Source organism: Pelophylax lessonae (assembly GCF_965119305.1).
Source record: "Pelophylax lessonae genome assembly, chromosome: 11".
Classification (NCBI taxonomy): Eukaryota; Metazoa; Chordata; class Amphibia; order Anura; family Ranidae; genus Pelophylax; species Pelophylax lessonae.
The window spans coordinates 52,432,471-52,445,671 of NC_138778.1; the positions used below are offsets into that span (position 1 = coordinate 52,432,471).

The 13,201-nt window shown below is 42.1% G+C and overlaps 1 protein-coding gene across 2 annotated transcripts in view; it reads right to left on the bottom strand.

The window, feature by feature from the left end:
• Positions 1-507: 507 nt before the first annotated feature.
• The window catches only part of NFS1 (NFS1 cysteine desulfurase), a 34,080-nt gene continuing 21,386 nt past the window's right edge, over positions 508-13,201 (bottom strand). For both annotated transcript variants that reach the window (XM_082271380.1, XM_082271381.1), the window contains exons 7-13: positions 11,868-12,002; positions 10,140-10,297; positions 6,729-6,834; positions 3,542-3,623; positions 2,155-2,238; positions 1,296-1,385; positions 508-694 (exon numbers count right to left, since the gene is read on the bottom strand). In XM_082271380.1, coding sequence (XP_082127506.1) covers positions 631-694; positions 1,296-1,385; positions 2,155-2,238; positions 3,542-3,623; positions 6,729-6,834; positions 10,140-10,297; positions 11,868-12,002 — 719 coding nt within the window. In that variant the 3' untranslated portion in view covers positions 508-630. The remainder of the gene's footprint in view (positions 695-1,295; positions 1,386-2,154; positions 2,239-3,541; positions 3,624-6,728; positions 6,835-10,139; positions 10,298-11,867; positions 12,003-13,201) is intronic.

The window sequence follows — 13,201 nt, forward strand, 5'->3', positions numbered from 1 at the left end:
GAACGTCGCAATTGTGGATATGGACAGCAATAGAAACTCAGAGGTTTTTTCTTTTGCAGTTTCCCCACCCAGTCTTTAAATAAGTGGAAATCTCCTCAAATGAGACAGCACAATAAAAACAGGAGGTTCGACATTTCTCAACTCTTCCAAAAACAAATGGTTTGGCTGGAGGTTTACTATTGAAGCTTTTTAAAGTCAATTTAAATCTAACATTTTTCCTGTTTTGAATAGAATAGAAAAGTTAGATATAAGAATTTTGGTCTTTATGGCATGTGATTTTGTATTATTCTTTCACAAAGACACAACAGAAAGTGAGGAGTAAACCTCCCCAAAGTGAGGGGAAATAGGGATATATTTTTATGTGAATGTCAGCATCTGTCAGTGTCTAAAGTGATTTTTGCTTGTGTGCAAATTCTGCAGCAGAAGAAACCAGCCCAAGTTGCTCATTTTAACTATTAGAGCTCGCACTTTAAATAAATGGGGGCAGAGGGACAAGACTACACAAGTGTTTGACAGACCCCTCAGCTAGCAGGGGTGTTGGCAGCTACAGAAGTATGCAACTGTGTAACAGAAGCCAATAGACGAACAAATAGAACGTGTTCTGATGTTCAATCTTGGGTACCCGGACTGTCAGTGCTGGGTCCATTGGATGCTTTTCAGATCGACCCCATCTTGAAACATCTCCCACAATGGGCTGCAAAGAACAAACATTGATTAAAGACGATGATAGGATCCAAATATTACACATTAAACTTGAAGCTGAACTCTTGAGAATAGTGATAAGCCAAAGAGCTCTGGGTTTGGTTCAGTAGTGGGTTCGCCAAACTTTAAAGAAGTTTGGATGCCAATCCCAAACCCCATCAACATCAGTAGGAGCTGAATTTGTCAAATTAAATATGCCAATATTTTGGGCTGTAAAAATATAGCATTGGAGTGTAGGCACTACCCTGGGGAATATGAACTAATACAAAAAAAAAAAAAAAAAAAAAAAAAAAAAAACCTTTTCAATTCCATGCAGCTAGGCACAGTTTTTTTTTTTTTAGAAAGAGAAATAGAAAAAAAAATAGAGAGCAAGTAAACTGCTTCAGCAAAGAGCACAAACCGCAATAAAAGGCACTAAAAAAAATAATAATAATAGCTTTACATATACTTTAAATCCAGTTTAGATAGACTCAGGTGTCTTATCAGTTCTTAGGATTATAAAAGGTATGCTCTTTCCCCACTGGTACACTCTACACTTACTCCTTTCATACAAATGTAGAAAAAGGCCAGGTTCCTCTAAATGTTTGGTTTACCTCATTTCCCTGAGCCGTTTCACCTCGTGGATGCATTTCCCAACTGTAAAGTCAACTTCTTCCTCTGTTGTGAATCTTCCAATACCAAACCTAAACAATAGATACACAAAGCTTACCTTCTATTTCAAACAGAAATGTAAATTACAAAAAATACTAAACTAAAAAAAAAAAGTTAAAAAAAAAAGGAGGATGAAAATGCCAGCAGACGCCTCCAGGACCCTACCATTATGGAGTAATGGTGGGCAGTTCTAATCAGCTTTAACACTAACTGGTAGTTTCAAAACTTGCCACTTCTATACACACACCTCTTGGTTCACCCCCACTGGCCAATAAGAACATGCAGGAAAAGAGGTGTAAGCTTTGAGGTTATTACAGGAAGTGCTTGAGCTTTGCCAACAAGAATGGCCTGCTGCAGATGTGTGTGGGCACCTTGATATCTTTAATTTGTTCCCGTTGGTGGAAGCTTTTATTTATTTTTTTCTCTCTTTCTAGACAATACTACAATGTTGGTTTTAAGGCCCCGTTCACATACAAGCGACGCTACTTCGCACCGCAACCTCCGAGGTCGCGGTGCGAGCAGCGCGCCACGACCTCGGAGTGGCCGCCACGGACTTCATAACATTGAAGTCTATGGCGGTCGCCTCCTGGTCGCCCCAAAAAAGCTCCGGACCCTTTTTCTAAGTCGGAGCGACTTGTGTCGCTCCTATTAGAACGGGTCCGCAGCTTCCCTATGGGAGGCGACCTACGGCGACCTGTGAGGCGACCAGGTTGCCTCACAGGTCGCCTTAGTGTGAACGGGGACTAACACTCGCTTGGTCTAAAATATACATCTTCATAAACAGTAACTCTCAAAACCAACCTGATGGAGGAGTGAGCCAGGTCCTCATCTGCTCCAATAGCCCTCAAGACATAAGAGGGCTCAAGTGATGCCGAAGTGCAAGCACTAGAGGTGAACAAAAACAAAATAAAGTGAAAGTCTGAAGGGTTCATATGCAAGTTCCACAATTTCAGTAACATTTACCCAGTTCACAATCATCCGGTATGAGTAAGTCAGTTACTATTTTGCTTGATGTAAATTATCTTATTTAGATCATAAAAGCTTTTTACTTTGTTGCCACAATATTGCTGCATTTGGGTTCTGCACAAAGCCGTAATACTACACACACACACACACACACGTATTTGCTCTTTATTCAGCTACAACACTGATGGCATCAATACACCTTTATAAAATATGGATCAGAATTACAAATATCTGAGAATGTATGTGAGCACAGGCAAGAGTTAAAGCATGATATTAGGGTAATAAGGTAATTGATTTTCTTAATTAGGACAGCAGAGTGCCAGACTTATGGGCCATACACACTAAGATTTCCTGAAGACTTTTTCCTTTAGACTTACCAAAACCAGATAATATGAGGTCAAACCTAAACACTTTCAATTTGTATGCAATCTGGCCGGCCCTTGCACTACATAGAAAAGGTAAATTTGAAGGAAATCTAACCACAAAAGTTGAATAGTGTGTATCCAGCTTAAGTGCAGTACAATGGGCACAGTATTAAAATACAATTGGCAACTCAATTGTACATGTGAAAACAAAGCATGTCTCCATGATATAGATCACTGCTCTCTGTAGATCCGCAAGGTGGATGGTCAGGATGCTGCTGTGGCCACCAGCAAGATCAGATGCCGCTGTAGGATGAGCCAGGTAATGGCGAGAACCAGGCTGCAACTCACAGGGGAACTGGACTGGTAGCAATGTCTGATCTTGCTGGTGGCCACTGCAGCATCCTGACCATCTAAAAGTGAGTTGCCAATTGCCTTTCAATAAATACTGTGCCCATACTAATGAACTAAGTCTGGGGCTCTCTGCTGTTCCCCCCCCCCCCCCCCCCGAGGTACTTCACTCCTATGAAAAGCAGCCATTGGTGCTGTGTGAAGCAGGATACAGATTTTATGGACTCATTAACATGCACTTTTTTGGGGTTAACAAGAAATCCATAGATTTACCTACAGCTTTTTCATAGTTTCTACTTTTCCCCTGTTTTTCCTTGTTCACCAGTTTATAAGTGGGAAGCTCCTGTCTTATGTCATTTGCTTGTCTTTTGTTTAATTGACTTTCTTGCAGTCCCAGGGGGAGTGGATAGCACCCCCCAAACGCATTGATTGTTTTATATGATCTTATTACTAAATCAATTTGGGCTTTGTTTTTTACCAGTAGATAAGCATGCTTTGTACTATCATACCTTCCAGAAGAGAGTGCAACATCTTTCAATGCCATCAATAAACTCTCCCCCTCCACGTAGGCAAAAGAAAGGTTTATACAGCCTGAAAAAAGTAAGAAGATTCGACTTTTATAAGCTATACAGAGATCACAGGAATGCATTTAAAAGAACTTTTGTTTTGTCAACGCAGGGCAAAAAAAAAAAAAAAAACAGGATCAGATTATTGGCAGCCCTTTGTGGTGCTTCTACTTACCTTCTTTCTCTCCACTGCAGATTTGTCCACACATGAAGAAAAGAAGACCTGTGTAAGCGCAGGATTGAGGTGGCACTGGTTCTAAATGTTAACTTACCAAGCCTCAGCGCGGTTATGTGGGGGAGAAAAAAAAAAGGGGGGGGGATCCCCATACCTGAAATATTAAAGTTATTTCTCATCCTTGTCAGCAGGAAAATGAAGGCTATTAAAGTGAATCTGTTTTTCTACAAAAACCCAAATGCATAGCCTTGCCTTTAGCCTACCACCAGCTAAATGCATCACATATACAAAAACAACAAAAAAACAAAACAAATCTGAAGTCTGAAAATGAACAGCATGCATTTAAAAAAAAGTACTCTTTTACCATTTGTATGTAATTTTTTAACCATATTTTTTACATTAAGATTTTATATATTTATGTATCACTTGTCTTAAATATCTATTTTTTTTTTGCAAAAACAAAAAAAGATCACGGCAAAACCTGCGCCCAAACCACATTCTGTTTTCAATATATTAAAACTTTGACAACGGCAGTTCAAAGAATTTACTGATTGCAGACTGTTCAATATTTTGATTTTTGTTTTAGATTTCTGTTTAGCACAGGTATACACTCACATGCCACTTTATTATTAGGTACACCATGCTAGTACTGAGTGTGACCCCCTTTTGCCTTCAGAACTGCTTTCATTCATTGTGTAGATTTTAACAAGGTGTTGGAAACATTCCTTTAGAGATTTTGGTCCATAGTGGCATGATGGCATCACGCAGTTGCTGCAGATTTGTTGGCAGCACATACATGATGCGAATCTCCCATTCAAACACATTCCAAAGGTGCTCTATTGGATTGAGATCTGGTGACTGTAGAGGCCATTGGAGTACAGTGACCTCATTGTCATGTTAAAGAAACCAGTGGTGAGATGATTTGAGCTTTGTGACATGGTGCTTTATCCTGCTGGAAGGAGCCATCAGAAGATGGGTACAATGTAGTCATAAAGGGATGACATGGTCAGCAAAAATACTCAGGTAGGCTGTAGGCTAAACAATGCTTAATTGGTACTAAGGGACCCAAAGTGTGTCAAGAAAATATTCATCACACTATAAGACCACCACCAGCCTGAACCGTTGAAGCAAGGCAGGATGGATCCATGCTTTTATGTTGTTTACGACAAATTCTGACCCTACCATCTGAATGTTGTAGCTGAAATCGAGACTCATTAGGCCAGGCAACGTTTTTCCATTCTTCTATTGTCCAATTTTGGTGAGCCTGTGCAAATTGCAGCCTCAATTTCCTGCTCTTAACTGCCACTCACTGGATATTTTCTCTTTTTTGGACCAATCGCTGTAAACCCGAGAGATGGTTGTGCATACAAATCCCAGCTGATCAGCAGTTTTTGAAATACTCAGACCAGACCGTCTGGCACCAACAACCATGCCACATTCAAAGTCACTTAAATCCCCTTTCTTCCCCAATCTGATGCTCGGTTTTGACTTCAGCAAGTTGTCTTCACTACATCTAGATGCCTAAATGCATTGAGTTGCTGCCATGTGATTGGCTGATTAGCAATTTGTTTTACTAAACAATTGAACAGATGTACCTAATAAAGTGGCCAGTAAGTGTATATCTTTAAGGAAAACGACATAAGTTCAGAACATAGACCCATACATCTAGTTTGAATGTTATCTTAACGTCGATAACCGCATAAATTAAAGGTCTATTTTTCCAAACCCCCAAACGAATGTGATTTATCTAAAATTCCATATAGCCTACCATATACAGTATACAAAGTTCCTTCCCCTCTACACTTGGCACACCCCCAAACCTTTTTTTTCTATTTATGGGCAAATCCAGCTTCAATGGGGTAGATTTAGTAAACCTGGAGCACTCAGAATCTGGTTTAGCTGTGCATGGTAGCCAATCAGCTTCTAACTTCAGCTTTTTCAATTAAGCTTTGGCAATAAACCTGAAAGTGGATTGGTTTGCATGCAGAGCTGCACCAGATTTTGCACTCTCCAGTATTCGTAAATAACCCCCACAGTTCCCAGAACAGTTCTCAGAAGACAAGGGGAGGAGTGTGTGTGTGTGTGTGGGGGGGGGGGGCAAGGAAGACTGTCTGCAAAGTTGCTTGATTTGTCTGACTAGAATCTAAGAAGCTAAAGCTTATTCTTTAAAGGCGATGAGAAGCAATGATTACTATTTTAGGTCTGTTCTGGTGAACACACAGCCCACAGAACACTGATTGTTATAACACTAATGGTTGTTGTTGACAACGATGGTTGTAGATGTTGAAAACTTCAGTATGCAGCTCCCCCACCCTAATACTTACCTGAGCCCAATCACTATCCAGCAATGTGCACGAGAGCGGCTGCTCTCCTGGGTCTCTGCCTCCTCACTGGCCGAGAGACCATAACAAAAGCCTATGGTTAAGCACAGCCAGTGAGGAGGGAGCGGGGCCGAGCCTTATGGACACACAGAGCGGGGCTTGGGAGCGAGCACACATAGCAAATGACTTGCTATGGGGGCACTCGGAAAAGAGGGGGCGCTGGGAGCGTCGGCACGAGACCTAAGAGGAGGATCAGGGCTGCTCTGTGCACAGAGCAAGTAAGTTTGTTATTTAACCTCTTCGCGTCAAGCGCACACAAATGTGCGGCCTCTCTGTGCCAGGCCTTGGTGCTGAATGGCCGCATACTTGTGTGCAATAACGCCAATAGGGCTGTGCCAAAAGTGCGTTCTCTACGCGCTCCAGGCACAGGTAACGGCAGCTAACCGAAAGCTCCCGTTAGCTGCTTTCAATTGGGAGCTTTCCGATCATGTGACTGCCATGACAGCCAATCATGGCGGTCACATGGCCATAAGCCCCGTCCCACCTTCTGGCATTGTAAAGCTCTTAGAGGGCTGACAGATGCCGGCTCTAGTGGGTTAAAAAAATAACCTTTAATAATGTATCACTTGAATACCTGGGTAACGCTCCTCAGGGTCTCCATTCAACACAACCTCAGGAATATTACGTAATATATTCTTGATCAAACGATCTGCCAGGTAGCTGATTCTTTTGTGGTCGTACTGAAAGTGAAGAGAAACACAAAAACACACTCTTAATTTACTAAGCATCAAAAAGCACTAAGAGGGACATTATTTACATCTCATATTAGGACTATGGCTTTGGGTATTATACCACGGTTTGTAAAAAATTTATACTAAACCTAGTTCGAAAAAAAAAAAAAATACCCTCACTTATGGCATATATTTAGGAGCTGCTGAACTTTATAATACAACGGGTTGGGAAGAGATTTTAGAATAGACGCCTATCACAGGAGAAAAAAAAAAAAAATACAATTAAAGTCAATATGGGATTAGCCAACGTTTTTTTGCTTTTTTGTCACCAGAAGTCAAGAAAGACTAGATAGCTAGGTTAACAGAAAAAAAAAAACACAAACAAATGGACAGACTCGATAGACCACTTTTTTTTTTCTCCCGTCACTTTTTAATGTTTCTATGTTAAAGCCCCAAAAAGAGAAGATCTGCTTATTTGCCTCCTCCCCAAACAACCCCCCCCCCCCCCCGCTGCCTCATTTGGCACCTTTTAGGGGGGGGGGGGAGGCGGTTTTGACAGGTACCCGCTCCCACTTCTAGCTGACTTTTGAACTTCCAGGAGTTCGCCCCCTTCTTCCCCCGCTGCTGAGCAATTCACAAAGCACAGGGCGCATGTGCAGTAGGGAACCGGCTGCAAAGCCGCAAGGCTTTACTGCAGGTTTCCTTTACCAGAGATGGAGGCGGCAGCAGCACTCGAGAGCCGATAGAAAAAATGGCTTGGATGAAGACACAGCTGGGTTAGTAGACCAGTAAATGTCCTTAACCACTTACCCACTGGGCACAAAAAAACCCTTCCTAACCAGACCAATTTTTAGCTTTCAGTGCTCTCACATTTTGAATGACAATTCCTTATTCATGCAACACTGTGCCCATATGAATTTTTGTCCTTTTTTTCCCCACACAAATAGAGCTTTCTTTTGGTGGCATTTAATCATTGGGTTTTTTATTTTTGTGCTATAAATGAAAATTTTCCCCCACAATTCTTTGCAAAATTAAGATTTTTTTTCCACATAATTGTAATACTGTATTACCAAGGTATTTCTCACACACTGTACTGGCATACTTGCAACTACAACCCAAAATACATTCTGCTACTCCTCCTGAGTATGGCGATACCACATGTGTGCAAGACTTTTACACAGCCTGGCCACATACAGAGGCCCAACATGCAAGTAGCACCTCAAGGTGTTCTAGGAGCAAAAATTATACACGCATTCCTGACAACCTATCACACTTTTGAAAGCCCTGGAGCAGCAGGACAGTGGAAACGCCCACAAAATGACCCCATTTTGGAAAGCAAACACCCCAATACATTATCTAGGAGGCATAATGTGCCTTTTAAACGTCATTTTTTTTCCACACGTTTTTGGAAAATATGTAAAGAAAATGAAAATGTATTTTTTATTACACAAAGTTGTCCATTTATAAGACATTTCTAACACATAGCAAAAACAACCCAAAATAAAGTCTTCTACTCCTGAGTATGGCGATACCCCATGTGTGAGACTTTCACACAGCCTTGCAACATACAGAGGCACATTATGCAGGAAGCACCGTCATTTCCTGACTAGCCATTACACTTTTGTGAGGCATTGTAGGGCATGGGTGGGCACGGATGGGCACGACTGAGGCATGGGATGAGCAGTGCTGCAGCCTCCCTCCTCTTTTCCTGTGCTGTTCCGATCACTGTGTACAGTGTGCGAGGAGAGAACTGAACCGGACAAGCGCCAGATTGTTGACAACTGTCAATGCATGTCAACTCCGTCAATGCATGGAGCGATCACGTGGTAAAGGGCCGCTGTCATTGGCCCTTTACCACAATCCATGATGCACTGGGTCCCCTGGATCCAGTGAGCACAGACACTTCTGTGTGTGCGCGGGAAGCAGGATTCTGAGAGGACATCATTATACACTTTTCCAGATAAGCCAACCGCGCTGTACTTGTCATTTGGCTATGGCCCATTCGGCAAGTGGTGAAAAGAGAAGTTTGGGTTTTTTTTTTTTGAATACTTACCTAGGCGGATGCAGCATCAGTCCAATGCTGCATCTGTCCACCGGCGCCTCTGTACTGAGAGCAGAGCGGTCGAATACTGCCAATCGCTTGGTTCTCACAGCTCCCCGAGCAGTGAACTGCTGACTGTCAGTCACTGCTCTCTGCTCTGCCCCCTCCTCGCTCACTGGAGCGCTGGGCTGTGGAGAGGGGGGAGGGAAGCAGCCGCCTCAGGTGTTGGTCCAGGGGATACTGACTCCGTGGTCGCGATGACACGGTGCCTGGACCGACTTCTGTGACGTCAGCAGAGAGCGGACTTTAGTCCGCTCTCTGCTGACAAACAGCACTCCTGTGATCCATAAGAGATGTACAGCCAAACGAGCTTTAGCTGTACCTCTCCTTTAATTTTTTTGGAAGGAGCTTGGAGCTCCGCTTTAAATTTAGTGATGTCAGCTTACTTCACAATAACATGGGAGTTCTAATAACATGACTAATTTTCATATGTTTCTATGTATTTTAGAAACATGAGGCTCTAGCTGATAAAATGTAATTGTCATTTTTTTTTTAGAGTTTTTAAAGACCCTGCTCTGTTTTTTGATATTTTGATATAGATGCACAGTCTTTAAAATTAGATTATTTTTGTAATACTGGACAATTACAGTATAAAAACAAAAGGATGGCAGTGTTCCTCTGTAGCTTATTTTTCACGGAAGTCTTCATTTGATAAAAAAAAAAATTAAAAAATAACACCACTAGGATCTGCTCTGATTGGTTCCCGATTGTCTATGGGTGCCCAAACTGTCAGTGCCAGCCAGCAGCCAGGCAAAGCATCAGCTACTAACCTCAGAGGACATTTCTGAAGGTATTCCCAACAGGGGACATCAGCATCACGCTGGGGGACATTTATAGCTTGCAGGTAGGAAGAGGATAAATCCTGCAGCCAAGAAGCTGCAGACCCAGTATCCAGCTTCCAAGTGTTCTTTCACATCTCTGACTCTTCCATAATACTCTAGACCCCCCTTATAAAAGAAATGCTTGAATATGCACAAGGATTCCTCATCTTCATTGTTTACAGAAGTCATCAGGGCAGAGGGAGCTGCATACACATATAAGCAGCCTTTCTGATCTCAGTGCAGAGTGCCTGCAGCAACATACCAAAATAAATATGCATTCATAAAAAAAATCTGATGGGTTTGCCTTTAGCTAATAGGAGTCAGAGATTCTAATTATCACCCTGCACAAGAGAGCTGAAATCCTATTTTATCATATAAAGCAGACCATTTACCTCTAACTCCTGCTGAGATATCTCACAGGCTGCCCCAAATCCCACAGTAAGCGGAGTTGGAACTGTACCAGATCTCAGGCCCCTCTCCTGACCTCCACCGCTCATCAAGGCCTCCACTCGTACTCTAGGTCGCCGGCGAACATAAATTGCTCCTACACCTTAAAGAAAAAAAAAGGAGGTGGTAAATAGCTGATGGTAACCAACCGTGTCATTGCTAGGTCTCTGTGCTTGTCTATGCATTAGTGGGCAGATCATTGGTGATTGGGGCTGGTATGGTGCAGTGCATAAACTTCCTGAAAACATCACAGCACCCTGCCTCAGTACTCCTCAAGAGCCCGATGCAAGCAGCGGGCTGGCTCTTGGGAGAAGTTATGCAAATATAAAAATGCCTTTGTTGGTGAGCATTAGTGTAGAGGAGTGGGCATACCTAAGCAATTGTTATGAAAAAAACAAAAGTCCAAGGATTAAAAGAAGCAGGTCGGAAGTATAGCGCTAGACAATGCTGGATGACCTCCATTCAGGAAATGAGGTGGGCTCTTTTGGGCTTTCTGCAGCTTTTAATGTATGCTGTGAGAAGCTCACAATGTGCAAGGAAATCAGGGTTAAGTTATTTCAGTACAGGAGAGAAGCCTGTACAACTGAGAAAGACTAAGGTTGAGGCTGGAGTTAAGCTTTAGATGCAGCTTTGAAAAATGAAGTCTCCTGCTTTGCTATGCATTTCTACTGGGTATTTAGCAGTTTAGCTGAAGTTCAGCTTTAGGCCTCTTGCACACTGCAGCTTGAAAAAGCCTTAGTACAGCTTTTTTCACTGGGCTAAAATACAGCTTATTAATTGTAATGTGCCTATGCACATAGGCGCGTAACATTCTTCAGTAAAAAAATAAATAAATTCCCATTTCCTTATGCGTGAAAATACATATGGAGAAAAAAAAAAATGTATGAAAAAAGTGGATACTCAAACAGGCGTATTGTGCAAAAGGCCTTAAAGAGGAGTGCCAGGCTCCTGCAGACAGAATTAAAAGTCAGCAGCTACAAATTCCTTATCTGCTGACTTTTAATATTAGGACACTTACCTGTCCAGGAATATAGAGGTGTCTTCACCTGAGCCAATTTCTCAATTGACTATTGGGTGCTGCCATCTCCACTAAGGGAAGCTGGTTCCCTGCAGCGTATGAGCGTGCTGCACTCTCTGATTGGGTCAGCTGTAGGGAAAGGAGGGGGGCTGAACTTCCAGCTGACCTGCCCCCCCCCCCTCCCCCAAAAGGTGCCAAATGTGGCAGGGGAGGGGGAAGCAGACAAGCAGAGCTTGCCTTTTTGGTAGGGCCCTGCTTTAAGTAACACTTACAGGTATAGTCCCTCCCCCAGCCTGTAATGGACCGTAAAAAAAAAAAAAAAGAAGTAACAGACTTGTGAGCTCATATCTTTGTATGTTACTTGTGAGCACATGAGCATTTCAGCACAACCGATTGGCTCCTTATGCCACTTCTCTCTCTGCCAGTCTGAGCTGTACAGTAGAGTGATTGCAAGAGGCTGATACTAAGCCAAATCAGGTACTTGCACTTGTTGCATTATAATATAATATATATATATATATATATATATATATATATATATATATATATATATACACACATACACACACACACAATATATATCTGCAATTATCCAAATACCCGATTTGAGAAAACTGAATAAAAAAAAGTGTACAAAAAATAAACAAGGGATTACCTTTTGGCCCATAGATTTTATGGCCACTTATGCTCATCAGATCAATCTTCATTTGGTTGACATTTACTGGAATCTTGCCAACAGCCTGTGCCGCATCAGTGTGAAAGAAGATCTTTCTAGAACTGCAGATATGTCCTGGAGACAAAACAGAGAAGGGAAAATTGAGAAAAAAAGCTAAAATCTTTGAGCCTTCCTTTCTTAAATAATAAGAGAATACCAGGATAATGCAAAGCTTCGGTACAATGACTGGTTTATTTTGGCATCTTTAATGCTGCCCATTAAAGGGCCACTAAACAATTACAAAGAATTTTGTAAAAAACAAAAATATTTATAGTAGGAAGAGAACAAAGTTGGGTTTAAAGGGTAACTCCACTTTCGTGGGGAAGAAAAATAGGAAATAAAAAAATAAATAATACAGAGTATACAATTGCGACACAAATCATATTATAATTGAATGTTATTAAAAATGTTCTTTCCTTTTAAATCTGCAGCCGCTGTAAATTTCTGAAAATGCAATGCAATATGGCTACCTGGAGCTGTTCTGAATGTGTACTGACCACATCCCAGAAACATCATTTCCTGCTTGTGTGATTGGCTCACCAATTTTCCCCGAAGTCTGCACTAAGGTACAAGCCAGATTTCAGGCATCTCCTGTAACAAAAAACGTCCCTTTTGGTGGGATCCTCCCAATAGGAACACGTCTAAAGGGATGCAGACCGAGCAGATTTACTCATTAGTACTCTGCAGGTGCCACAGCTGATTGACAGACAGAGGAACACACAGGGATTTCTTCAGAATAACAAAAAGGTAGGAATCTGCAACAAAGGTTGTTTTAATCCTTGCAATGTACATAGATCACCCAGAGGGGAGTGTTTGTTTCTCAATAAAAGTGGAGTTAAGCTTTAAGATTCATTTACACAGGTGTACCTAAAGTAATAAGGCAATTTATTTAAAAAAAAAAAAAAAAAAAAAAATAGATTATACTTACTTGCTCTGTGCATCGATATTGCACAGAGCGGACGCATACCTCTCCTTAGGAGGTCCCCCGCTGGCGGCTCTTTTTCTCTGGGTGAAGGAAGCTGTGTGCATCCAAAGACACACACGCACAGCGTGGCCCAGCCATGCCCCCCCCCCACTCCCTCCTCTTAGGATTTAACTGACAGCAGTGGGAGAGAACGTCTCCTGTGAAACCAGGCAGACAGTGGAGTGGTGCTGCAGATGGGACGATGCTGGAATGTGAGAGGAGACAGGTAAGTGGACACAGTGGCTCCTCCCAATTTGACATCCGTGTGGGTGCATGCAGGTCACCAGATCCACACTGTCTGAATTTAGGG